The 25032-nt window shown below is 42.7% G+C and overlaps 2 protein-coding genes across 6 annotated transcripts in view; one reads left to right on the plus strand and one right to left on the minus strand.

Annotated features, from left to right (window-relative positions):
- EXOC1L (exocyst complex component 1 like) overlaps positions 1-25032 on the plus strand; it is a gene marked incomplete at its 5' end in the record, with an annotated part of 117205 nt that overhangs the window by 68434 nt on the left and 23739 nt on the right. The gene's annotated exons all lie outside the window — the stretch shown is intronic.
- The window catches only part of LOC310685644 (cyclic nucleotide-binding domain-containing protein 2-like), a 43290-nt gene that overhangs the window by 8024 nt on the left and 10234 nt on the right, over positions 1-25032 (minus strand). For both annotated transcript variants that reach the window (XM_083458410.1, XM_083458411.1), the window contains 8 exons: positions 21939-22027; positions 19218-19368; positions 18830-18913; positions 6351-6415; positions 4062-4139; positions 3551-3611; positions 3036-3090; positions 964-1013 (listed from right to left, as the gene is read on the minus strand). In XM_083458410.1, the coding sequence (XP_083314536.1) occupies positions 964-1013; positions 3036-3090; positions 3551-3611; positions 4062-4139; positions 6351-6415; positions 18830-18913; positions 19218-19368; positions 21939-22027 (633 nt within the window). The remainder of the gene's footprint in view (positions 1-963; positions 1014-3035; positions 3091-3550; positions 3612-4061; positions 4140-6350; positions 6416-18829; positions 18914-19217; positions 19369-21938; positions 22028-25032) is intronic.

A 25032-nucleotide genomic window follows, 5' to 3' on the forward strand; every position in this document is an offset into this window, starting at 1 on the left:
TTAAAACGTCTGGAAATTGCCATGGCTCTAAGGGGCAGCTGTATTTTCAGAGTTCAATCAAGATGCCTGCCCAGCTTAGTGCAAAATACTGCTTCTAGACTGCTGTCAGAATATATTATTGTTAGAATATATACACTGGTTCAACCTCAGAAGTCGAATGGAATCCGTTCCAGAAGTCCTTTCGACTTCCAAAACGTTCGGAAACCAAAGCACGGCTTCCGATTGGCTGCAGGAAGCTCTGGCAGCCAATCGGAAGCCACAGAAGCCCCATTGGATGTTTGGGTTCCAAAGAATGTTCACAAACTGGAACATTCACTTCTGGGTTTGCGGCGTTTGGCAACCAAAACATTCGACTCGCAAGGCGTTCGGGATCCAAGGTACGACTGTGTGTGTGTGTGTGTGTGTGTGTATGCATGCCAATCTTTATTGGCTTTCAGTCTTTTTCTAAGAACAAAGCAAAGTATTGGTGATCAACTTTAAATGAAACAGATTGTGCCCAAGTCCAGGACATTTAAAGGAGTGTTTTCTCTTATATTATCTTGACTTCTCACATAGGCTGTCTTCAGAAGCCCCACTCCACAATCACTGGTACGTGATTGGTAGGAATGCAGTACAGTGGTGCCTCGGGTTACATATGCTTCAGGTTACATACGCTTCAGGTTACAGACTCCGCTAACCCAGAAATAGTACCTCGGGTTAAGAACTTTGCTTCAGAAGGAGAACAGAAATTGTGCGGCGGTGGCACAGCAGGAGGCCTCATTAGCTAAAGTGGTGCTTCAGGTTAAGAACAGTTTCAGGTTAAGAATGGACCTCCAGAACGAATTAAGTTCTTAAGCCGAGGTACCACTGTATAGGGCTTATTTCACAGATGTGGGTCCCAAATAATGGAATTCTATGTCCCCAAAGCACCCATATACATATGCACACAAACTTAAAGGAAATAATGTGACTTCATTGTCCTACCTGTGGCCTTTGCTTTTCAGATGTATATCTATGTGTCATTCTCAGTGGAGCTGAGATGTCCATAAAGATGCAGCAAATTATAATAAAAGGAATAGCTTTTAAAAACATTTTAGTTTTCAGAATGCTTTAAAATATACGTATTTTTGAAACCATCACCCTACGTATCAGAATACATAATGCTTATTACATATACAGGCTTCAGCATCATTGCCACAGACCATGTGACCACCTAGCCTTTCTTTTCCTTCTTCTTTTTTTTAAAAAAGAAAACATGGCACTAAATTATTGCTTGCGAATTGCAGCGTGCAGGGTTCAGTTTGATGTTTGCAGAACTTGTCTTAATTATGCTTTAATTAAAAAGACAAAATAAAATCAAGCAGGAAACAGAGTTGGCTCATTCAGGTTGCATTACCGTGCCAATTAGGGCAATGCGTGTAGAACTGGCTTCTTTAATAGGGGACTCTGGCCTCCAAATCATCATTCGCAATGGCTATTCTCATGTCTGTGTGCATGAATTTGATTAGTTATTATAGTAATTTGTTTGTGGTTTCAGACTAAAATACAGTTTATAGGAAAAACTCCTGCTTATCTTCAGTCAATACACTAAAATGAGCTCAGAGACTGGTACAACACCCATTTATCCCCTCTGCATCTATCAACCAGTCATTCCCATACTAGAAAATAATTCTGATTTGACAACAAGGTCACATATATACGCCATACATTTAAAAGACATGGCTTCCCTCAAAGAAAGTGTGGTTGGTTACAGTGGCGTAGCGTGGGGGTGCAGGGGGGGCCGGCCGCACCGGGCGCAACATCTGGGGGGGGGCGCACTCGTAGCTCTCTGCCCCTACCTGGCTCACTCACTCTCTCTCACTGCAGTGCTGGCTCTGCGAATACGATCCGAGCCGCCGGGTCGCCGCCCACTGTGGAGGGGAGGGTGCCAGGCGTGCGGTGCGGTGCGGAGAGAGAGCGAGGGACTATCTGGGGGAGGGACAGTGCAGCGGGGGGGGGGGGCGCAAATTACTTGCCTTGCCCCGGGTTAGGGGGCGCAAATTACTTGCCTTGCCCCGGGTGCTGACAACCCACGCTACGCCACTGGTTGGTTATAGGTCTTGGGAATCATATCTCTGTTAGGGTTAACTACTGTTCCCATGATTCTTTGGAGGAAGCCATGTGCTTTGAATATGCCTTAAATGGATGGTGTCCTTGTTACATAAGGGGATGCATGACACTGTGATTACAGAAATCCATACGTATGAAAGTCCTAGAAAAAGTTAGTAGAGTCGTACTTCGGAAGTCAAGCAGAATCCATTCTGGAAGTACTTTCAACTTCCAAAACGTTCGGAAACCAAGGCAACCGAGGAAGCTCCTGCAGCCAATCAGAACCCGAGGAACCCACGTTGGACGTTTGGGTTCCAAAGAACGTTCGCAAACCGGAACACTCACTTCCGGGTTTGTGGCGTTCAGGAGCCAAAACGTTTGAGTTCAAGGCGTTCGACTTCTGAGGTACGACTATAGTATATATTTCTGCATGCTGAAGAAGCTGCCCAAGCTCCATGTTCACAAAATGAGGACTGTCGGCTATCATTGTGAACTTCCTTTGAAGAACAAAAGAGGGGCTTTGGTAGGTGCTAAAGAAGGGACATGCCAGAGACTAAGATAAAAGAGTGTGCCATAATGGTATGTGTTTACTTCTTCATTTCACGCAAACACAAATCTGGCTTCTGTTTTGTGGCACACAATGTAAGAGTGGTCACCAGGTGGCAGAGACCATTCTGACAGGTTGCCACTAGCAAATTAAAAGCAGTAATCTTGCAATTAACCAGTCAGTTCTGAATCCTTACACTTGTTTTTATTTTATTGTTTTATTGTCATCAATTGCTCGATTTGTTGTTTCCAAATGAATGGAACCTGTTACTCTTTCCATGATGTACTGAAAATGTGCCCAGAGTATAGTAAAAGTTGTCTAATGCAGGATGTGCTTGTGTTATGTAAGGAACTTAGTGAAATCTATCTTCTCTTTTGAATTACTTTGGGCAGAATTTGATTAAGAAGATTAGAACAATCACCATCCCAAATGCTAATTGTCTCTGGATCCAGCTTTGCTGCCTCCATGCAACGACCCTACAAGAATAGAGAAATTTTTGTATTATATTGTATTGCATTAACTATAATATTATTTCCTTAACTTTAACCATTCTTCCCCTTTATTAGCTAAACTACAAACTGGGCATTATCCAAAGTTAAATACGTCAATGGAAAAGAATGGCACACACGTTTAAATCAGTTTGGAAAAGAGAAAAAAATAGGGTTTGTTTGCATATCCTATGACGATGAACGCAGAACCTGGTATCTAAAGTGTAACACAACCTTTTTGGGTGTGGTTTTGCTACAAGAACAAATACAGCTAACCCCTTGGAATTGTTATCTGGATATCCTAACTTTGTGAAGCCACAAAAAGTGGCTTTTGGCATTACAAAAATGTACATTTCATTTTCAATGTGGCCAATATAAATTCCATGGTGCGGTAACCTCCCACCCAATATGGCATTGCCATTGTGTTAGCTTATTTTAAGATACTTACTGATTTCACAATAACCAGAAAGTAAGAGTTCAGGGTGTCAGCTACAACAGTTGTACCAGCCCTGCATAAAGCGAGAGAAATGAAATGGCATCGATTCAATACGTATACATTTCGGATGCCCATGATTCAGATTAAAGTCTGACTCAGATACATACAAGTCTGATTTAAATGGACCTGTAACTTGAGAGACTTTGTGCTTCTTATTTTTGGTTTTGTGCTATACTCAGTCTGAACTTGAACCCAAATAGATGATAAAGAAGATAAGATTTTGCTCTAAATGAGCAGATAAGCTTATAAAAAGTAACCCCTGTAGAACCACTTCTGTATTTTAACTTGACGAAACTTCTAAGATCACTCACACACAAATCTAATAACTCATGGAAAGAGAACATCTGAGACACAGGAAAATGGATGAGCCCAGTTACAGAAAAATCTACAGACAACTGTAGCAAATTTGCTATTCGTTATACTTTTTTTTGCAGAGGCAGATTTTTTTATTATTATTGACTACCTGTAAAATTTCCATAGACAGCAATGGACAATGTGGTCTATTTTTCCTGGTGGCCATGTAGAAAACAGTGGGAGGTTTCTGCAGAGGAAAAAAGCAGAACATATCTTAGAACTGTTAATGAAGTATCTGTTCTATAGCTGAAATACACGAAATAAAACTACTTGATAGTAGCAAACTTGGTGGCCTTTCAGGCTGGGAAAATGACTGTTGTGGAGGAGACCACACACTTTGCTAAGGAGTTGGTTTGTAACTTGGGAGTTTTTCTATAGCCAGCACTGCTGTTGAATTCTCAGGCAATAGCTGTGGCCTGAAGCGCCTTTAAACAGCTTAGGCTTAACTCAATGCTGGATAGAGAGCAGACTATTGTTATTCGGTAGGCTGTCTCCGAGGTTTAAACTGCACTGGCATCTCTGTTAAAGATGTAAATTGATATAACAAATAAATAAACAACAGTAGGGAAATGATACAAATACAGTATAGAATTCTGTAGCAGCGTTAAGGGAAATAACAGTGTTTTTACGCTGTCAGGCCAACAAAAACAGGAACATTGAAAGGTGAATGATCTCGGTTAATTCTGGTTACATTTTAGCCTTATAGCCCAATTTTAACCACATCTACTTGGAAATAAGTTTCAGTGAGCTCACTAAGGCTTATGCTCTTGAAAAGTCTGTCTAGGATAGAACCTCAGCCTTTAGTTTGTCATCCTGTGCTTGTGGCAGAACTTATCTTTCTAATATTCATGGGGAGGGAGGGGGGAATAACTTATTTTTGCTGATCTAAAGTGCTCTTTGTCTTACGTGTAGTCCTCAGGCCCTCCTGATAGGAATCACGCAGCTTCATTGCTCTGCATTTGTGTTTAAATAATTGTGGAGGAGAAAAATTATCTAAATACAGTGGTACCTTGGTTCTTGAACAGCTTAGCTGTCGAACAAATCGGCTCCCGAATGCCGCAAACCCAGAAGTAAGTGTTCCGGTTTGTGAACACTTTTCGAAAGCCGAACATCCGACGCGGCTTCCGCTTGGAAGCGCCTTGGTTTTTGAACGGTTTCGGAAGTCAAACCGACTCCCGGAATGGATTAAGTTCAAGAACCAAGGTACCACTGTACCTAATTTTCCTCTTTTTATTTTTTCAATGAAAAATTAGGAATCTCAATTTATTATTTACAGTCAAATTCATGAAGGATTTGCATACTAGCTGATCACTCATTTCTATCTTCTGTTGAACACACATTCTCTATTATTTCACATCTTGGCTCCTAAACTGTGTCTTTCCCCTTTCTGTCCAAATAGTATTTTATTTGAATGTACCCAGCACCATCTACTGGGCAATATCATCACAAAAACACATTGCTAGGATAACTGAAAACACTGGTGTGTCCTATAAAATCAGAAACATTAGATAAAATAAGATGACAGCATATACTGAAAATGAGAAAAAACAGATTAAGGTTTCAAACTGTGTTTTAATGAGCTTTGCAAAGTTTTAAAACCTGTTTTGCGTTTGCAGTTTGCAAACAAGTTGTTCCAATGAAAGTATCGTTCCCTTATGATTCCTGCCTCCCAATACAGGCACCTTAAAAGGTAAAGGTAAAGGGACCCCTGACCATTAGGTCCAGTCGTGGCCGACTCTGGGGTTGCGGCGCTCATCTCGCTTTATTAGCCGAGGGAGCCGGCGTACAGCTTCCGGGTCATGTGGCCAGCATGACTAAGCTGCTTCTGATGAACCAGAGCAGCGCACGGAAATGCCATTTACCTTCCCGCTGGAGCGGTACCTATTTATCTACTTGCACTTTGACGTGCTTTCGAACTGCTAGGTTGGCAGGAGCAGGGACCAAGCAACAGGAGCTCACCCCATCACAGGGATTTGAACCGCCGACCTTCTGATCAGCAAGTCCTAGGCTCTGTGCTTTAACCCACAGCACCACCTGTGTCCCAGGCACCTTAAGTAGAAATAAAAAGTAATCTAAGAGTTGAATTATTTCATTTTACATCTGTCAGTGTTGGTTGACTGCCATTAAGATTTAAGAATATTTGACAAGCTGTACACCTTAACAGGCATACATTAATTATGGACCTTAAGTCTTGAAGCAAAAATAACCCAGCTATATATGAAATATTAAACATCTCAGAAGAATATAGTTTAGTGTGCAAGAGAGTGTTGTTTTTTTCCTTCACTTTCGGGCAGCAGTCATCTATCCAACTACCAAGCATGGGCTACACACGTTATTAATCGCAGGGTTACAGCCATAATCTAAAGCACTGGCTTTTTTGAGGTAAAAAGTAAGTTACCTTAAAAAGAGACAAGTTGTGCGGTGTTGCTCACATCGTAAGTTGGCAAGAATACATTTAAAATCCTGTTAAACAAAAAACAAAAATTATATATATAAACTTGACTAGTAGAAAACCTATACAACTTGGGACCTAGATACTTGATGGAACACTTTCTCCCACATAGAACTGCCTGTGGGGTCCCTCTTGTTACGTAGCTGCCCAAGGCAGGACCTACTTGGTGGTGGTGCCCTAATAGGAAACTCATCCTCCTCTAAAACAGAATTGGCACCAAGTTTTCAGCTGCATCCAAAAAGACATGCTTGTTTACTCAGGCATTTGTTGGGGTTTAATGCTGTTTGCTCATTATTTTACTGGCGGTCAATATTGTGAATAACATTTTCTTTCTTGCATTTCGTCTTACACAGTGGTACCTTGGGTTAAGTACTTAATTTGTTCCGGAGGTCCATATTTAACCTGAAACTGTTCTTAACCTGAAGTACCACTTTAGCTAATGGGGTCTCCTGCTGCTGCTGCGCCACCGGAGCACGATTTCTGTTCTCATCCTGAAGCAAAGTTCTTAACCCGAGGTACTATTTCTGGGTTAGCGGAGTTTGTAACCTGAAGCGCATGTAACCCGAGGTACCACTGTATGTAGTATTTTAAAGTTATCTAATGCATCCACTGTGAGATGCATTGCTGTTACAATGAAGGGCAGGCAACAAAAATTGTAAATCAGTGTGATAAAATAATTTACCATGGCTTTGTTTCTGTATTTTGATAATGATGAACTTAGTTGTGTCAGGGTGGTGTTTTCTTTTGTTTGTTAACATCTTTTGTTGTTAGGCAATCTGGACCTCCATAGTAACAGGGTAAAGATATAACACATCTCAATCTGTTCAACGTGAATCCCACAGATTGTACACTCCTTCCCTTCCACCTCCCCTGTGTGAATTCAAACTCACTTCCCTTTTATGCATTATCTATGGAGTAGCACTGTACAGTGGTACCTCGAGTTACAAATGCCTCAGGTTATAAACGCTTCATGTTACAAACTCCACCAACCTGGAAGAGTTACATTGAGTTGAGAACTTTGCCCCAGGATGAGAACGGAAATCGTGTGCCCGTGGCACGGCAGCAGCAAGAGGCCCCATTAGCGAAAGCATGCCTCTAGTTAAGAACAGTTTCAGGTTAAGAACGGACCTCTGGAACAAATAAAGTTCGTAACTAGAGGTACCACTGTATCTGCAGCAGGTTAAATGCAAACTATGGTTAACATATGGTTTTCCCAGTAGTGATGTATGGAAGTGAGAGCTGGACCATATAGAAGGCTGATCACCGAAGAAGTGATGTTTTTGAATTATGGTGCTGGAGGAGACTCTTGAGAGTCCCATGGACTGCAAGAAGAACAAACCTATCTATTCTAAAGGAAATCAACCCTGAGTGCTCACTGGAAGGACAGATCGTGAAGCTGAGGCTCCAATACTTTGGCCACATCATGAGAAGAGAAGACTCACTGGAAAAGACCCTGATGTTGGGAAAGATGGAGGGCACAAGGAGAAGGGGACGACAGAGGACGAGATGGTTGGACGGTGTCCTCGAAGCTACCAGCATGAGTTTGACCAAACTGTGGGAGGCACTGGAAGACAGGAGTGCCTGGCGTGCTCTGGTCCATGGGGTCACAAAGAGTCGGACACGACTGAACGACTAAACAACAAAAATGGTTAACCTTAAATCAAAATTTGAATCCAGGGTTTCTTAGCGACAGGTGTGCCAACTCGTATGCGGCTGGGTAACCTTGGCCCCCTGCCATAATTTTCCTCTGGGGGTCCAGCCCCATCAATATTTGTTCTACCCTGTCCATGCCCCCAACGCTGGTCCCTCCTTCCCCCGCTTGCTTGTTCCTTTCCTCCGTGTGGTTTAGCACTGAGCAGCTAAGCAGAAGCGGGCAGTCGGGAGAGCCAGGGGAGACGGCGCCTTCCGGCAGCAGGGACAGTGGCCCCCTTGGGGTCCAGCCCCCAAAATACTGTGCTTGCAGCCAGAGTGCTGACAAGTGCACCTGGTTAGCGGCAGCTGGCAAAGGAGATGCAGGCACTTGGCTGGCAGCTGGGGGAAGGAGGGAGAAAGGCAGGCAGAGTGAGCGCCCTGACCATGCTGCCACTACAGCCACAAACCACCTGCACTGACTGCGCCTGTCTGGGTGCATGCCATCCTGACCCCAGGCTCAGAAGGAGCTTAGCATTAGCCACGGAGCATATGCAATATTGTGGGACACAGGTGGCGCTGTGGGTTAACCCATAGAGCCTAGGGCTTGCCAGTCGGAAGGTCGGCAGTTCGAATCCCCGCGACGGGGTGAGCTCCTGTTGCTCGGTCCCTGCTCCTGCCAACCTAGCAGTTCAAAAGCACGTCCAAGTGCAAGTAGATAAATAGCTACCGTTCCGGCGGGAAGGTAAACGGCATTTCCGTGCGCTGCTCTGGTTTGCCAGAAACAGCTTAGTCATGCTGGCCACATGACCCGGAAGCTGTACGCCGGCTCCCTCGGCCAATAAAGCGAGATGAGCGTCGCAACCCCAGAGTCGGCCACGACTGGACCTAATGGTCAGGGGTCCCTTTACCTTTACCTTTATATGCAACATTACATCATGGATAATATGGGGAAGGGAAGGGGGGTTTTGCATGGCAGAAAGGTGGAAGGAGAACATTGTGGATCGCTCTCAATCCTTTAATTACGATTAAGATATTAGGAAACATTATTACTAGTTACTGATTATGGACCAGACCAAAAAGGGGAAAGATACAGACGAGAAGCTCTGATTTGATGGCAAAAGTGAAGGCAGCATTTCTCCCTCTGTTAACCTCAGCCACTGAGCCAGGTGATAGGCCTTTGCTTGAGCAAGGCAGAATCTTCACTTTCTAAAATGTGCCATAACTTCTATCAGCAAAAAACCCATAAATAATTAAAGTTAATGCCTGGAAGTTGGCACCAGCTACCAATGTGATGACTCAACCTCTTGTACCTTCATTCACTACAGATTCAGCTACAAAAGCTAGGAGTTATTAAAAATGCATGAAGAAATTCTATAAGTATTAATATTCCACTTCTTTAAATGTTCATTTTGACGTAAGCACCGTTGGAAGGGGGTGATCTTTTTCCAGAAGTCTTTTTCACCTTCCTGACCTGATAACTCTTGTTTCCTCTGAGAAACAAACACTTAACACACATTAGAGGAGCCTCTCACTTTCTAGGGCATGGAATTGCTGAATACTGCTCTCTCGCCTTTTTGTTTGTTTTTGCTACACACAGTCCCCCCCCCCCCCCCCGCATACTCCTAGCAGAGTAAATTTTTGTCAAATGCAGTTCTAATTCCTCCAGCCATTATCAGAAGATTCAATATACACTGGTACCTCTGGTTAAGTACTTAATTCGTTTCAGAGGTCCATACTTAACCTGAAACTGTTCTTCACCTGAAGTACCACTTTAGCAAATGGGGCCTCCTGTTGCCGTCACGCCACCAGAGCACGATTTCTGTTCTCATCCTGAAGCAAAGTTCTTAACCTGAAGCACTATTTCTGGGTTAGCGAAGTCTGTAACCTGAAGCGTATGTAACCTGAAGCGTATGTAACCCGAGGTATCACTGTAATGCTAAAAAAAAAGTAATTTTGTTTTTAAAGAAATGTAAGACTGCCCCAAGGTGGCGCAGTGGATTAAACCATAGAGCCTAAGACTTGCCGGTCAGAAGGTCGGCAGTTTGAATCCCTGTGATGGGGTGAGCTCCCATTGCTCAGTCCCTGCTCCTGCCAACCTAGCAGTTTGAAAGCATGTCAAAGTGCAAGTAGATAAATAGGTACAGCTCTGGTGGGAAGGTAAACGGCATTTCCACGCGCTGCTCTGGTTCTCCAGAAGCAGCTTAGTCATGCTGGCCACATGACCGGGAAGTTGTACGCCAGCTCCCTCGGCCAATAAAGCGAGATGAGCGCCTCAACCCCAGAGTCGGTCACGACTGGACGTAATGGTCAGGGGTCCCTTTACCTTAAGACTGCCCCATAACCAAACATATGCCTGAGGTCTCTGGGGTCAGGTGCAGCTGGCCTTTATGGGCTCCTCAAATCCCATCCACTCAGCCCAGCTGGAATTCAAATCAATTAGCTGGCGGAAAAACCTGCCAATCCCCAGTGGCCAGCCTGGGAATTCCCCAGTCTGCTGGCCGCTGGTCCCGAGGCATTGCTCCCTGGGGGGGGGGGGGAGAGTTCTCTGCAACAGGCCACAACAGCCGCTCACCCCCTGACCAGCTAACCAGCCTTGGGTGCCAATGAGAATCTTAGCTTGCATAGCCATGCATAGCACCTGTTGTGCCTTTTAACCCTAGTTACTATGCCGATTTAAACATTAAAGTTTTGGACAGATACCGTACGCCGGGTCCAAGTTCTTCATCCTCCAGTGAGAGCCAGGACAGGTGCTAAGAGTCCAGAACCCCTGCCCACCACACCCAAGCCATGCTGCCTGGGCCTCATGCGGTCTTGCTGTCTGCCGCCGCCACCACTGTGGATCTGACAGGGCCTTGCGCAGTGTTCCTGCTACTCACTGCACGCTCAAAATGTTGGCCAGAGTGGTGTGTTCCGAGCCATCCTATTTTGGCAGCTTGCGCCACCGCGCCTTGCCAAGATAGCAGCCAGCTCTCTAAGCATGCACACCTCTGAAGAAAAGGGCATGAGTGTGGGGGAAACCCCAGGGCTCCCCAGTGAAGAACTGAGTCTTAGTCAGGTAGAGTTAACATTAAAGTTTAAAGTTTAAAGTTTAATGATTAAAGTTTATTTCAAACACAAACAAGTTTTAAAATATATTTGAAACGCTGTCACTCTATTCCCTCTCAGTCTTGTCCCTCTCTCTAACTCACTCTGACTCCTCTTTCTCCCCTCCCAAAAGAACCAACCGAACTCACTGTCAAAACCTCTGGGCTGAGCCTTAAAATCAGGTAGGCTCCGCCTCCGGGCTTTCTTATTGGTCAACCTATTAACCCTTTCTCTCCCCCAATATAAACGTATCCCCAAAGAATGGGCAAACGCCACAACGAGAAATATATATTTTTGGCATAACGTCTCACAATCGACAGCTGAGAAAGAACACAGAAGACAAAAGTTGGTGAAGCAGGAGGCCAAGTAGCAAGGACAAATTGGCACATTTGGGGTGGAACATAGCAGATAAATGTAAAAAAGGGAAGGACTAAATACAGACAAGCACAATAGGCTGTTGCTAAACCAAGAGTACTCAAGAGGAGGCTGTTACTGAGGGAGCAATTGACGGATAAAAAAGATTAGAGGAAATGGCGAAGTCGGGGAGTGGGGTGAGAATTTCATAGACATCCCCCCCCCCACTTTAAGCATTGCAGGCACAGCTGTAGACAGAGGAAGACGCTAGAAGAAAGAGGCCGTATCAAAAAATTATCTGCTTTGAGAGAAGGCGAGAAACAAACCGACACTCTATAAGAGATGGAGAGCAGACAATTTCCTTTTGGCTGGTACTTCCTTCCTTTGGCACTAGGAGGCACAAAATCCCACTTTGCAGGCATCCCAGTGCCCAACAGAGAAACAGTTCTGACAGGGTGCAGTTTTCAAAGTCATGGCTCTTCTGGCCCTATCCTGACATTTATTTTCTCAGAAAACTTAACGTGAATACAGTGGTACCTCGGGTTACAGACGCTTCTGGCTACAGATTCCACTAACCCAGAAATAATACCTCGGGTTAAGAACTTTGCTTCAGGATGAGAACAGAAATTGTGTGGCGGCGGCAGCGGGAGGCCCCATTATCTAAAGTGGTACCTCAGGTTAAGAACAGTTTCAGGTTAAGAACGCACCTCCAGAACAAATTAAGTTCTTAACCCGAGGTACCACTGTAGTGGCTTTCCAAGCCCCAAATGTTACCTTATCTGTTTCCACAGCTCATGCCAACGGGGGGGGGGGGGGGATTCCTGTGCAAACGCACTGTGTGAATGGTGTAGATGCAGGCAGCTCAACATGACACAGATGTTCCCAGAAGTTTTTGTTCCATTTAATTTTTGCTCCCAGAGATCAATCCTATCTCTCTATCCATTTGAGTTCAATGAGGCTTACTCCCTGGAAAGTAGGTGCAGGATTGCAGCCTTAGGCTTACTAGCATAGTGTTTCTTCACCGCTACCATTCGCACACAGCGTTTCTGCATGGAAATCATTACAGGAATATATGAACAATATGTGCTAATGGACCCTAAATGTACCCGCGTGCAAGAGAGAAACCACCAGCTTTCGTTTCCAGTACATTTAAGTGCATGTTGGATCCAAACCAGAATGGGATTAGAGACTGAAGGGAAGAAAATCCAACTCTTTGTTTTCCCTGAAAGCTCATTTTCATCTCTTGGAAGTATCTTTCCTCAGTAACAATCATAAAATTATATTGCCGATTCACAATTTGTAACTTGTAGTTAACCACAGGAAGATGTTTATCAGCTTGCAAGGTAATTTTTAGAACGCAGAACACAATTTAATACAAATTCGGCTTAAGTGTTGTATAACTCTCATTTAATTATATTAAACTCGCATGGCTTCCATTCCTGGTGGTTTATGCTGAATGTGTTGACAACTCAAATCAGAACATGAACTGATATTTTCACAAAGGAAAGTGCTATAGGAATAAAGCATCAAAAGTTATGTAAGACATTGTGTATGTAAACTAATATATTTGTCACATCATTTCCCTATGAGTAATCATGTTTAAATCCCATTATAGAAAACAATGTAAAACTATTCCTGGACTGTACTACTTCAGGTCTCTAGTTTTAGTGCTCCTCTTATATTTTACACACAAAACTCTTAACATGTTGGAGAAGTTAGGTTACAAGTCTTTATGACATCTGTTTTTCCATGTGCAAGCAACTTTTAAAAGAAGAAAACAAAACAAAAGGACTGCATTTAATTGTGATTTACCCAGTCTATAGCTTCCAGTGGCAAAGCCCTAAATCAGTTTTACGACACAATGAACTGTCTGTCCCAATTTCACTGAATCAAGCTATTTGGAATCCGGCTGCCATTAGGGCTAATGTGTCAAATCAATGATATAGGTCTTTTTGTGGGTATGCAAAGTTTGGAGGCGGTAGGGTCACTATGGGCAATTTGCAGTCACATCTTCTAAACATCAAAATTCAAGAGAGGGAGGTTTTTTAGTGGCATGAGAGAAAGAGCTGGAAAAGGCCAGTATTGTTATTCAACCTGATTGGGGGTTCAGAATAATGAGAAAGAAGCAAAACTAATTCATTTATTCTGTTAATCATGTTTCTATGATTCCGTACGTCCTCCATTTGAGCTCAGCTGGCTTTTCTGGTTCTTTCCAGCTGCTCATTTTATCTCCAGAATAACCCTGCAAGGTAATTAAACTGAGAGGTGGCCCAGTGTAACCTACTGAGAGCTGCATGAATGCAAGGAGCACTATGCTGGATGATTTAATCCGATTCATAGTGAGAAGACATGATAAATCCAGCTTTTACCATTTATCTTTTAAATACAGCAGGCTTTCCAAGTCCACAGGACAGGGATTTTATGAGATGAATCATAAAACATTAGTAAACAATTTTAGTTAAGTGTCTCTAAACAACTCTCCATCCAAATGTTTTGAAGAATAAACTTCCGGGATCCATCAAGCTCTGATTAATAGACCTCTATAAAACATACATCAACTTAATGTCAATCCAGTCTAATTATCAGATAGCTCTTCCTCATCTTAACAGTCAGCATGGCACGACATGAACTACTTACGCAAGACTTACTTTGAAGCAGGGCTGGTCAGAGCTCAGCCCCAGAATCTGTTTCAAAGCCAGGTCTCAGCCAGGGTTTTGAACATGTGAAATAGAGTAGTATTATTATTTTGTACCACAGAAAAGCCAAAGCCAGCTCTCAGACAGCTGTGACTATGGAACAGGGTTTCCAGGCACGTAAATACAGTTTCCAAACAGACTTCTGTCCCATGCCTTTTTAGAAATAAAATACTACACAGGAATGATATTTTCAAGCCAAGTGTTAAGGTGCTTTATCAGTAAGATAGCGATTTGAAGACTGGGCCTACCCCACACCTACAAAGGATCCCTGCTTTTCAAAGATAGTTCTTTATGTTACAGTTCTTTATGTTGCTGCAATAATACAATACAAAGCAATATTAAATTGTTAACAGACAATCCATTAATTTGTGGCAGAGGCTCAAGTGCATAATGCAACTTTAAAGGTAAAGGTACCCCTGACCGTTAGGTCCAGTCGTGGACAACTCTGGGGTTGCAGCACTCATCTCGCTCTATAGGCCGAGGGAGCCAGCGTTTGTCCGCACACAGCTTCCGGGTCATGTGGCCAGCATGACCAAGCCGCTTCTGGCAAACCAGAGCAGTGCACGGAAACGCCGTTTACCTTTCCGCCGGAGCGGTACCTATTTATCTACTTGCACTGATGTGCTTTCAAACTGCTAGGTGGGCAGGAGCTGGGACCAAACAACGGGAGCTCACCCCGTCGCGGGGATTTGAACCGCTGACCTTCTGATCGGCAAGCCCTAATGCAACTTTAGACGTATGCAATTAAAACAGATTAAAGTGCTTTGTTACCCTAGTGCAACAAACCCACTTCAAAAATCAAAACAAAAACTCCCCCAGACTTTTTCCAGTTAGGAAAGTGATAGGAAAGTGCTGGAATGAACAAATGATTAACGGGAACGCCCTGCAACGAAATTATGTTGGATGCAAGATGACTGCTCATTGTTGTATAACCACCTTGTAAACAAATCAGAACAAATGCTCAAGACCAGAGATAGTCTCCCTATCGCGTAAGCTTTGTGGAAGCGAGTTAAGATGAATACTGAGTTAATAGGTCGTCTGCAGGAGCCCGGTGGTGTTCTTGTGTGGAATAGAAATGAATTCCTGAAATTCAGACATTGAGGGGGTTGTAAAATGCCAAAGGGTTGTTCTGTCTAAATGATAAATATGTTTCTGTTTTAAAAAGTGCTCCCTCTAGGTCAGGCTTAGGCTGTAATTTTGATGAACAGAGTAGCTCTAATCTACACCTAAGTGCCAGGATAGTAAATCATCTTGGGTAATACAGTCAACTTCCTTTAGAAAGCCCATGAATTTTGTTTCTGTGCTGTTCATTTGCACTACTTGCAGTTGTGAAGTGAAAACATTTATAAAGGCCTCCTCCTTCCCCCCAGCCCCAGGAGTTTAGAAGGCTTTTAAAGTACCTTTTTATTTCTTTATTCCATTATTCAATTCCCCTAAGTAGGCATATTCCTATAGAGTTTAAGCTTCAGTCTCTTGCAATATAAAACAAGAGGAATGAAGGCACTGCTGAGTCTAAAATATTAATAATACATAAAGGTTAGTGGAGCTAAACGTTCCTATAGGTGACTGGCAAACACTCTCCCTTTCTCGGAAGAAGATAACCTGCTAAAATCTAATTATTCAAGGGAGATATATTTCATAATGCAATAAATAAAGAACATATAGTGCACACAAGCCTTCATCTACTGTTGCTGCCGGACCGTCTCAATTTGTTTCTAAGTGGTGATTAGAAGCAAATACCACACAAGTTCCACTAAAATTTAAGGATGGATGTGTAACATGCTTGGAGGATTCTACCGACGAACACAAAATTCCAGTAGCATTCTTCTACGCCATTCCTCTGCTACAGACTTTGCATCAGACCTCTTACACCTTTTTTGCTAAAATGAGAATTTCTGTTTTAACACTTGCATTGTTACCATCGTGAACTATATCTCTCACGAAGTTCATTTAATAAAATACGTTTTACCCTTCTCTCATTTTTTAAAAACAAAAAAGGACTCTTAATAGACTTTTTTTTTACAGGTGCATGACAGTTTCAAAGTTAAAATACGAATGATTAGTATATTCTTCCCAGATTACTAGCAATTTCAAAGTGAGGTGCAGCTTAATCCTTATTTATTCGGATGTATTCATTATATTGTATTCATTATGTTCATCAGGCCTTACCTGAAGGTAAGGCGCAAGATTGCAGTATTAATTGTTAATGCATTGTTTTTCTTCTCAGAACTTAATAAGCCCGGAAAATCAAGCAAGTTCACATTCTTAAAATATTTGGAAAAGGTAATTCTCATTTCTGCTTTTCACTTCAAGCAACTGGAACATGTGGTTATATAGCACATTGCTGATACTTAAGTGAAAAGGAGGGGGAAAGGCTGGCAATTATCTCCTTATTTGGAAAGTTGGAAGTTACCTTGTGTACATAGGAGGTTAGGAAGATAATGCAATAAATGTGCATAATACTCTATTACTCACGCAGCAATGTGTTTCCATAAAACACATTACAGTGGTACCTCGGGTTAAGTACTTAATTCGTTCTGGTGGTCCACTCTTAACCTGAAACTCTTCTTAACCTGAAGCACCACTTTAGCTAATGGGGCCTCCCACTGCCGCCGTGCCTCTGCTGTGCAATTTCTGTTCTCATCCTGAAGCAAAGTTCTTAGCCCGAGGTACTATTTCTGGGTTAGCGGAGTCTGTAACCTGAAGTATATGTAACCTGAAGCCTATGTAACCCGAGGTACCACTGTACATTCTTTCATGAGTGGAAAAAATCCTGTAGCGTTTCTTGTGTCTATTAAAAAAAAATTGAACCTGATAATTCTGTCCCTTTTCCTATCCCTGTTACTGCTTTAAAATCTTATGAATGTCCATTCAGAAGTCAGTCCCAAAGTGTTCAATGAAGCTTGCCCTATGGACAGTGTGCACAGGATTGCAATCTGGACATAATATTAATAACATTATATGGCAGCTATTAAAGGCGTGTTACCTGTTACGTCCTACTACAATTAATACTACTCATTCCTCCTTCGCCAGAAAAATGAAGAGTACAATGGGGGGGTGTAGATGAAGAGAATGGCAGGTGCTTCTACATAAGATATCAGTACCCACAAATCACAGATTCATGACTTAAATACCTAGCTTGAGTCAGCCATTCATATCGCCAAGAGAGATTTCTCACCTATTTTGCTCATGAAACTGAGTGTATAATGTGCCCAAGACCCAGCAGTAAAAAAACTGCTCTTGTAAAAACAAGCAAGAACTTCGACATTAGAGTTCTTCATATGACAAATTGTAATTCACCTGCCAATACAGATTAGATCATATGGTTTTCTACAGTACAGTATCATAAGCAGATGATGGGTGACAACATGCTGAAGAGAATTTCTATAGTGTCATCCTACGCATCTTTACTTTGAAAGAAGTCCCGTTTAATTTGATTTGGTTCCCATTTAATCTGAGGCTCTTGTACATGCCACAAAGGTTAAAATTGTTTTCTTGGCCCGTAACTCAATCAGTTTAAAATACATTTCTCCACCAGCTGTTTTTAAAATACCATCAGCACAGGTCAACTCTGCAAAAGAGAACTTGTTTGCGACTGAAAATAAGGTGGCATTTTGATAGCCGGTGCTAAGGCAAGACTGAACTGTGATTATCCTCACGTGTATGATTATCGTTTGAATCTATGTGATGTTAGCTGACCTGCATTTTCTGCTAATGATAGGTGTTCCTGTGCCAATTATGTATTTTTCTTTTGTTCACCACCATATTTATATCTGATTATTCTATTTATATCCGCTGTCATGAGAATGCAAGGCTGCCCTGTCCATTGCTATTTGAAACCTTGCTATGGCATAAGATGGAAACAATTATTCATAACTGGAACAATTTAACAATGGATTTACTCCTAGTAAAGACTGCTCTAGAACAGCACCATAGAAGGTGGCTATCTGTATGCTGATAGGGTATAGAAGGGGTGACACTTGGGACAACCATTAAGCCACGTCTTGGAACACAAAATGAGAGGAAACTTCTCATATCCTGATTGGGGCTGTGTCTGCCAAACAAGAAGTGGAGCTCTGCATGCGGCTATTCACCTGTCTAGAACCATTTTTCAAGCAAATCACTTGCAGTGATGGACAGGCCAAAAGAAGTACAATAATCCCACTTTGTTCCTTCTGCCTGCATCCTGACTGGCTCAATCCTTGTAGGGACAACTGTTTATATATTCTTCTTTATCTAGTTTTGGGATGTCATATCTTGCTAGTTTGTCTGGTATTAGACTCATCCCTGGCAACTTTAATACAGTAGTACCTCAGGTTAAGAATTTAATTCGTTCTGGAGGTCTGTTCTTAACCTGAAACTGTTCTTTACCTGAGGTACCACTTTAGCTAATGGGGCCTCCTGCTGCCGCTGTGCTGCTGCTGCACAATTTCTGTTCTCATCCTGAAGCAAAGTTCTTAACCTGAGGTACTATTTCTGGGTTAGTGGAGTCTATAACCTGAAGCTTCTGTAACCTGAAGCGTCTGTAACCCAAGGTACCACTGTATGACCATATTATGAAGTTTATTTAAAGTCTTTTACAGGAAAAATCAGTTCGTTTCACTGTAAGTCAAAATAAATGCATGTGCCATTTTAAGGGGGGGTGATTTGTGTACATACCTCCTTGTCAATCACAGCAAGTTCTGAATCAGATTTACATATAACTGAAGCAGGGCGTCTTGTATTAGTCAACAGGCAGGTTTCCTTTGGGGAATAAAAAGAGTTTCAAGTTTATCTTCATGTAGGATCGCACAGAAGTATGTGCAAGAGTTTACTACCAGAATTACAGTATATTAGAATATAGAAGTAGCTACAAACAATACCTCCGACACCCAACTGAGAAAACATCTAGAAAACACATGAGTAGAGAGGTAATTGTTATTTAAAACATGTAATTAGAATTATCAGAAAAAGAAAATATCACTGAAGAGCTTCTCTTTCATATCTCTACAATGAAAAGCAGCATATCCCACAAATTGTTTGACAATACACGGACGGCAATAGTTACCCCTATAAAATTTCCCTCTTCAATTTCATATAATGTTTCAGGGGTTAAAATCGTTGCATCATCTATAATGATTTTCAGTTTGCCAGACAACACTAAATAGCATTCCGTTGCTACGTGTCCTTGACGGATAATAATTGTCCCAGCTTCATACCTGTTTTGAAAATATAACAACATCAACAGAAATTACTGCAGGTAAAATAAAGGGATGTGTGTGCAGCTATTAGTAGTTTGGTGACCAAAACGAAAACCTTCATTAAGGCATGAATATCATTTTAAAAAATATTTATTGTCCAATGAGTGGATCTTCCTAACCACAGAACCATCTTAGAGTGCAAGTAAAAGAATTAAAAATATTAGCCTTCTCACTAATGAAGAATCCAATGACCACTTACTGTTGGTATATCATTGATTTTAATAAGACTTCTGCTGGTAGGCATTTTTATATCAGCCAAATGAAGAAGTAAATTACTGTGGGACATTTTCAGGCAGGAGACTGTGTGTGTGTGTATCAATCAGACCACTTATAGGGCCACTTACAGACCCCTGGAAGCCTGCATAAACCTCACTGACACTATCCATAGGCTGCTCCCACAACACCAGCATCTACATCACTACTGGTGGTAGTAGTGACTATATTGGTTAAGAACTAAAATCAACAGGCAGTGCTCATATAAAATTGCTCTGGCTCCAGTACAAATTTGTAACACAGTTCTGCACCAGCAACTTGCTGTTCAGAATTCAGAGTTACTATTCTTTCTTTCTTTGGCGATCACTCATATCCAAGTAAGATTGTCTTCCATGAACACGGTCTTAACAGTGTGTCCGTAAGTGACTGTAGAGGCCAATTATGGATCCACACATCCTTCCACAGTGGGGACATAGGTTTCCAGGCGGGAGTTGATCATGGTGAGGGTTTGCCAAACGTGCCTTCCTCTTAGCATGTTTCTCCCTTGCTTCCTGAGTTTGTACTTCTTCAAAGTTCCTGATGCCCTTGGTAGAGGCTATTCTCCAACTAGAGCGCTCACAGGCCAGTTTCCCAGTTATCTGTGCTTATACTGCATTACTTAAGATTTGCTTTGAGAGAGTCTTTAAACCTCTTTTGTTATCCACCAACCTTTTAGCTTTCCATTCTTAAGTTGGGAATAGAGTACAGTGGTGCCTCGCAAGACGAAATTAATTCGTTCTGCGAGTTTTTTCATTCTAAGAGTTTTTTCGTCTTGCGAAGCACCAATGTGTATTGATGGTTTCCCATAGGAATGCATTGGCGGTTAAAAAAAAAAGGCGCAAGATGTTTCGTCTTGCGAAGCAAGCCCATAGGGAAATCCATCTTGCAAAGCAACTCAGAAAACGAAAAACTCTTTCGTCTTGCGAGTTTTTCATCTTCTGAGGCATTCGTCTTGCGGGGCACCACTGTAGTTGCTTTGGAAGACGATAATCAGGCATCCAAACCACATGACCGGTCCAATGAAGTTGATGTTGAAGAATCATTCCTTCGACACTGGTGATCTTTGCTTCTTCCAGTACACTGACATTAGCTCAGAGTTGCTATTAGCTGTACATAAAAATCCTCAAGCATAATTCAGTCCTACTTTTTCCTTCACTGTAATGGACTTTCAGTTCGGCCTGAGTCACTCTAGAACCTGATAAACCATTCCCAGACCCTCTTCCCTTATGTTTGGTAGGTACCGGAAATGGAGAATTCAGAAATTTTAACAAGTCCCATCCTTTCTTTCTGACTGACCCTCCTTGTTCCTGACTGAATCCTGGAAATAATTAGTAACCCATTTATGCAATTTAGGAAATGGCTTAAAATAGCACCCCTGAAATTTCCTGGATATGTGAATATATTCAAGTCACTTCCAATTGCTGAGTCTTGTTTACAAAGGCACGGCTACAAGAATGGCAGAGGCAGTTTTACTACTTTGTAAACGATTTTATTTAAGTGTGTACAGTTATGCAGTGCGGTGCAGATTGAATTAAAAAGATACACCTTTGGAGAGAACTTATTTGGTAGTGTTTGCAGGTTTGCAAGACTTTTCAAATAATGCATGTTTCTTTAAAAAATAAATGAGTGATGAACAGATGAACATATATGGAATGGGCTTTTCTTTTTTTAGAGAAGGCAGACTACCTGAATACGAGTGACAAGACTGATCAGCGATTTGTGCCATGGATATGCGTGCCTATCATGCAAATTACAAAACTAGGCTCACAGCACAGGTGCAGAGCCTGCCATGGCTTGTATCCTTAAGAAACATCTGTCTTCACCCCAACATTTTTCTGTGTATAAAATGAGGATTATTATTTCCCTTGTTCAATTAAGTGTGGCGGGAATTAAAAAGCATGATTCATATTTTACACAGTAAGGGCTGTAAAGCGTGCAATTTTAATGCAGCTTTGTAAATTATTCTGTGAGAGCAGCAGTTCCTATTAACTAAATTGGGTTTTGCTTTATTTTGTCTTAGTCACCAAAGGTCCAGGAGCTCTCCATTAGAAGGCTCCTTGTTGAAATCATAGAATACCAGAGAAGAATTATGTAGCTTCCACTTGTCAATATTTTATTTTAACAGGGCAGGGCATTTCTGAAGTATGATAAATATTTAATCAAAAGGATTTCAGCCTTGTTGAAAAATGTTCACCTTCTGACCCAGCTTTCTGAAGGAAGCTTATGGAATGGATCCCATCCTCAATACACAGGTAGCGCCCAGGCTTCTTACTTACTCTTGGTAGATGAAAGCTTGGCACAGTTGGAGTTGTGTTTCGCTAGGCAAGCACTGAAAGGCTCTGTTTGTCTTCAAACATGCTTGTATCTGGAAGAAGAGAATATTTTATACTTAAAAGCTGGGCTCGTGGATGCCGCTATATTAACTGTGTGCTGCTCATGCAACGCTAGAAGCTTTCTGTCTTGAAGACCGTGGCTCAATTTATGGGATAACCAACCTCATATAACCAACATGCTTAAGTCTACTTAATACATGAAGGGGTTAACACCATAGAGTAAGCTGTCTTGCCAGGCTTAGCTAACTCACTCCCACCCAGCTTGGGAGGAACTAGGTAATCAGGCCTATTATTCTTCCCCAGTCTACATGAGAAACGTAACGTATAAAGAGGACTGAGTTGGTTGCTCCAAGCTGAGACAACATAGTTCTTACAAGCCACTCTTGAATTCCTAGAACAATAATTTACAAACTTCCACCACTGTAACTAAGCCAAGTTTTATTGCCTGTGCAACTTTTTCCGAATGCTGTATGGAAAAGCACCTGAACCTGAGCTTTGGAGAGTATGTAAATAAACCATTTTTAACTTCCCTAATAGGGAATTTCAGAAGGTCATATTTTAAGGTCTAACAACCTATATTTCCACATTTTAGTTTGCTGACTATTTTGTGATTTTAAATCTTTGCTGGGGTTCTCTCATCAAAGAGCACTTGCCCCAAACTTGGATCTTGGCATCCAAGAATTCTCCTTTTTATATTTTGTTTTTTTCCTTGCAGCAGGCACAATTCAGGCATGAACTACACTTTGGCATTTCAAGAATGAGCCACAAAGAGCATTGGGCTTACACTTCCATCTCTTCATTTAGACATGAGGGAGGTGTTTTATTTTGTTCTCATAGATCCCACAGGGCAAGGCAGGTCAGTTATTGCAGCACCAAAGAGAGCTTCTTGTGAACAACATGCTGCAGCAAGCACTGGAAGTGAATTGTGGCCTTTTGAGCCTCTGATTACAGTCCACTCTGTTTCAGAGAGCTAGAGACAAGAGCCAGCCTTCTGTCCCAGAGATGGGCACTTTTTCTGCGCTCCAACTACTGCACTCCCTGTGCTATCATACTGGGAGGAACTTGGTTCCTCAAAGCCTGAAGGAAGCTGCTGATGAGTCTATTGGTTCTAGTTCTTTCAATCCTACTGCTGTGGGGTATAGTTCAGTGTTCTGCCAGCCAGCTCAGGTTTAAAAGGTAAAGGGACCCCTGACCATTAGGTCCAGTCATGGCCGACTCGGGGGTTGCGGCACTCATCTCACTTTATTGGCCGAGGGTGCCGGCGTACAGCTTCCGGGTCATGTGGCCAGCATGATTAAGCCGCTTCTGGTGAACCAGAGCATCGCACGGAAACGCCGTTTACCTTCCCGCCGGAGCGGTACCTATTTATCTACTTGCACTTTGACGTGCTTTCAAACTGCTAGGTTGGCAGGAGCAGGGACCGGGCAACGGGAGCTCACCCCGTCGCGGGGATTCAAATCGCCGACCTTCTGATCGGCAAGTCCTAGGCTCTGTGTTTTAACCCACAGCTAATCACCAACATAAACTGTGCTCAGCTGGTAGCGCTATAATCTCTGACTCAGTGTCCTGGTCATTAATGGACTCTGCAGTCCACCATCATGTAAGTTACACCTGCTGAAATTATCTTTTCTATACAGCTGTTAAAGACCTTATCTGCCCACACTACTGTCCCAAATGCTAGTATTCTCTTTTATCTTTGAATCACACTATTTATCCTCACAGCATTTATGTAGAATAAAGGAATATCGGGTACTTCCATTGACAGAGGGGACATTGAGGCAGAATTATAGAATATGCAAACACATGAAATTTAAATGAGCTGAATGAGCAGATTTGCCCCCCAGAAGAGCTGTCAAATCCTTAATTGCACAGCACACCAAAACCACTGGTTTTAATGTGGCAAGGACCAGTCGTATGTACAGTGATCCCGTTATCATTCAAACCCATGTCACTGCTCATTTATTTCTGCCTGCCAAAATCTTTTCAATAACACGGTCTCCAATTTACTGAGATTCTACTTTCATGTGCCAAAACAGCTGTCCATGCCCCACCACCACCACCTCAGTCCGCCTGGCTAAATATGCCGTACTTGTTTTTCACATCTCCTTTTTCTATAGACCATAGGCTACTAACACCTTTTCAATACACTTCCCCTTAACTATAATTTATAACATTCTCTCCAACTCTGTGCTACAAGATTGTTATTGGAAAGGGGTAAGAAGCTGGCGTTGAGTCACGTAGTAAAGCCATTAGTGTCATCCCCTAAAATATAATTTCTGAACTCCGGAGATTGCCTAATAATTTGTGGGGTATGGTAGGGCTCACATTTCCTTCTTTCATTAAAGCTTCAAGGAATATCACAATGTGATAAGCAAAAGAAGATCACTTAGTATCAATGGCGTAGCGTGGGGGGTGCAGGGGGGCCCGGCCGCACCGGGTGCAACATCTGGGGGGGGGGGGCACGCTCGCGCTCGCAGCTCTCTGCCCCTACCTGGCTCACTCACTCTCTCTCACTGCAGTGCTGGCTGTGCGAATCCGATCCGAGCCGCCGGGTCGCCGCCCACTGTGGAGGGGAGGGTGCCAGGCGTGCGGTGCGGTGCGGAGAGAGAGCGAGGGACTATCTGGGGGAGGGACAGTGCAGTGGGGGGGGCGCAAATTATCTGACTTGCCCCGGGTTAGGGGGCGCAAATTACTTGCCTTGCCCTGGGTGCTGACAACCCACTCTACGCCACTGCTTAGTATGCATCTAACTGTTAGAATTCCTGCTCCATGTTTGCAGTCATGGGATTTTTGTCTTTCACATGACGGTACAACCAGGCAGAACCCAAGGTTAAAATCTGTCTAGCCTTGCAACTAATTACCCTGTTCCGGTTGCAAGCCACTCTATCCCTCTTCTCACTTCTGCTTGCCTCCTGGACCTGGGAGCATGGTTAGCCCTCCCATGAGGCACGGTGGGGCAACAGGGGCAGCAGATCCAGCCTCCAAGGAACACATCCCATGTAGATCTTCACTCCCCACACACCCTGTTCCTAATGAA

The sequence above is a fragment of the Podarcis tiliguerta genome, assembly GCF_965153285.1.
Source record: "Podarcis tiliguerta genome assembly, chromosome: 9".
In the NCBI taxonomy this organism is placed as follows: Eukaryota; Metazoa; Chordata; class Lepidosauria; order Squamata; family Lacertidae; genus Podarcis; species Podarcis tiliguerta.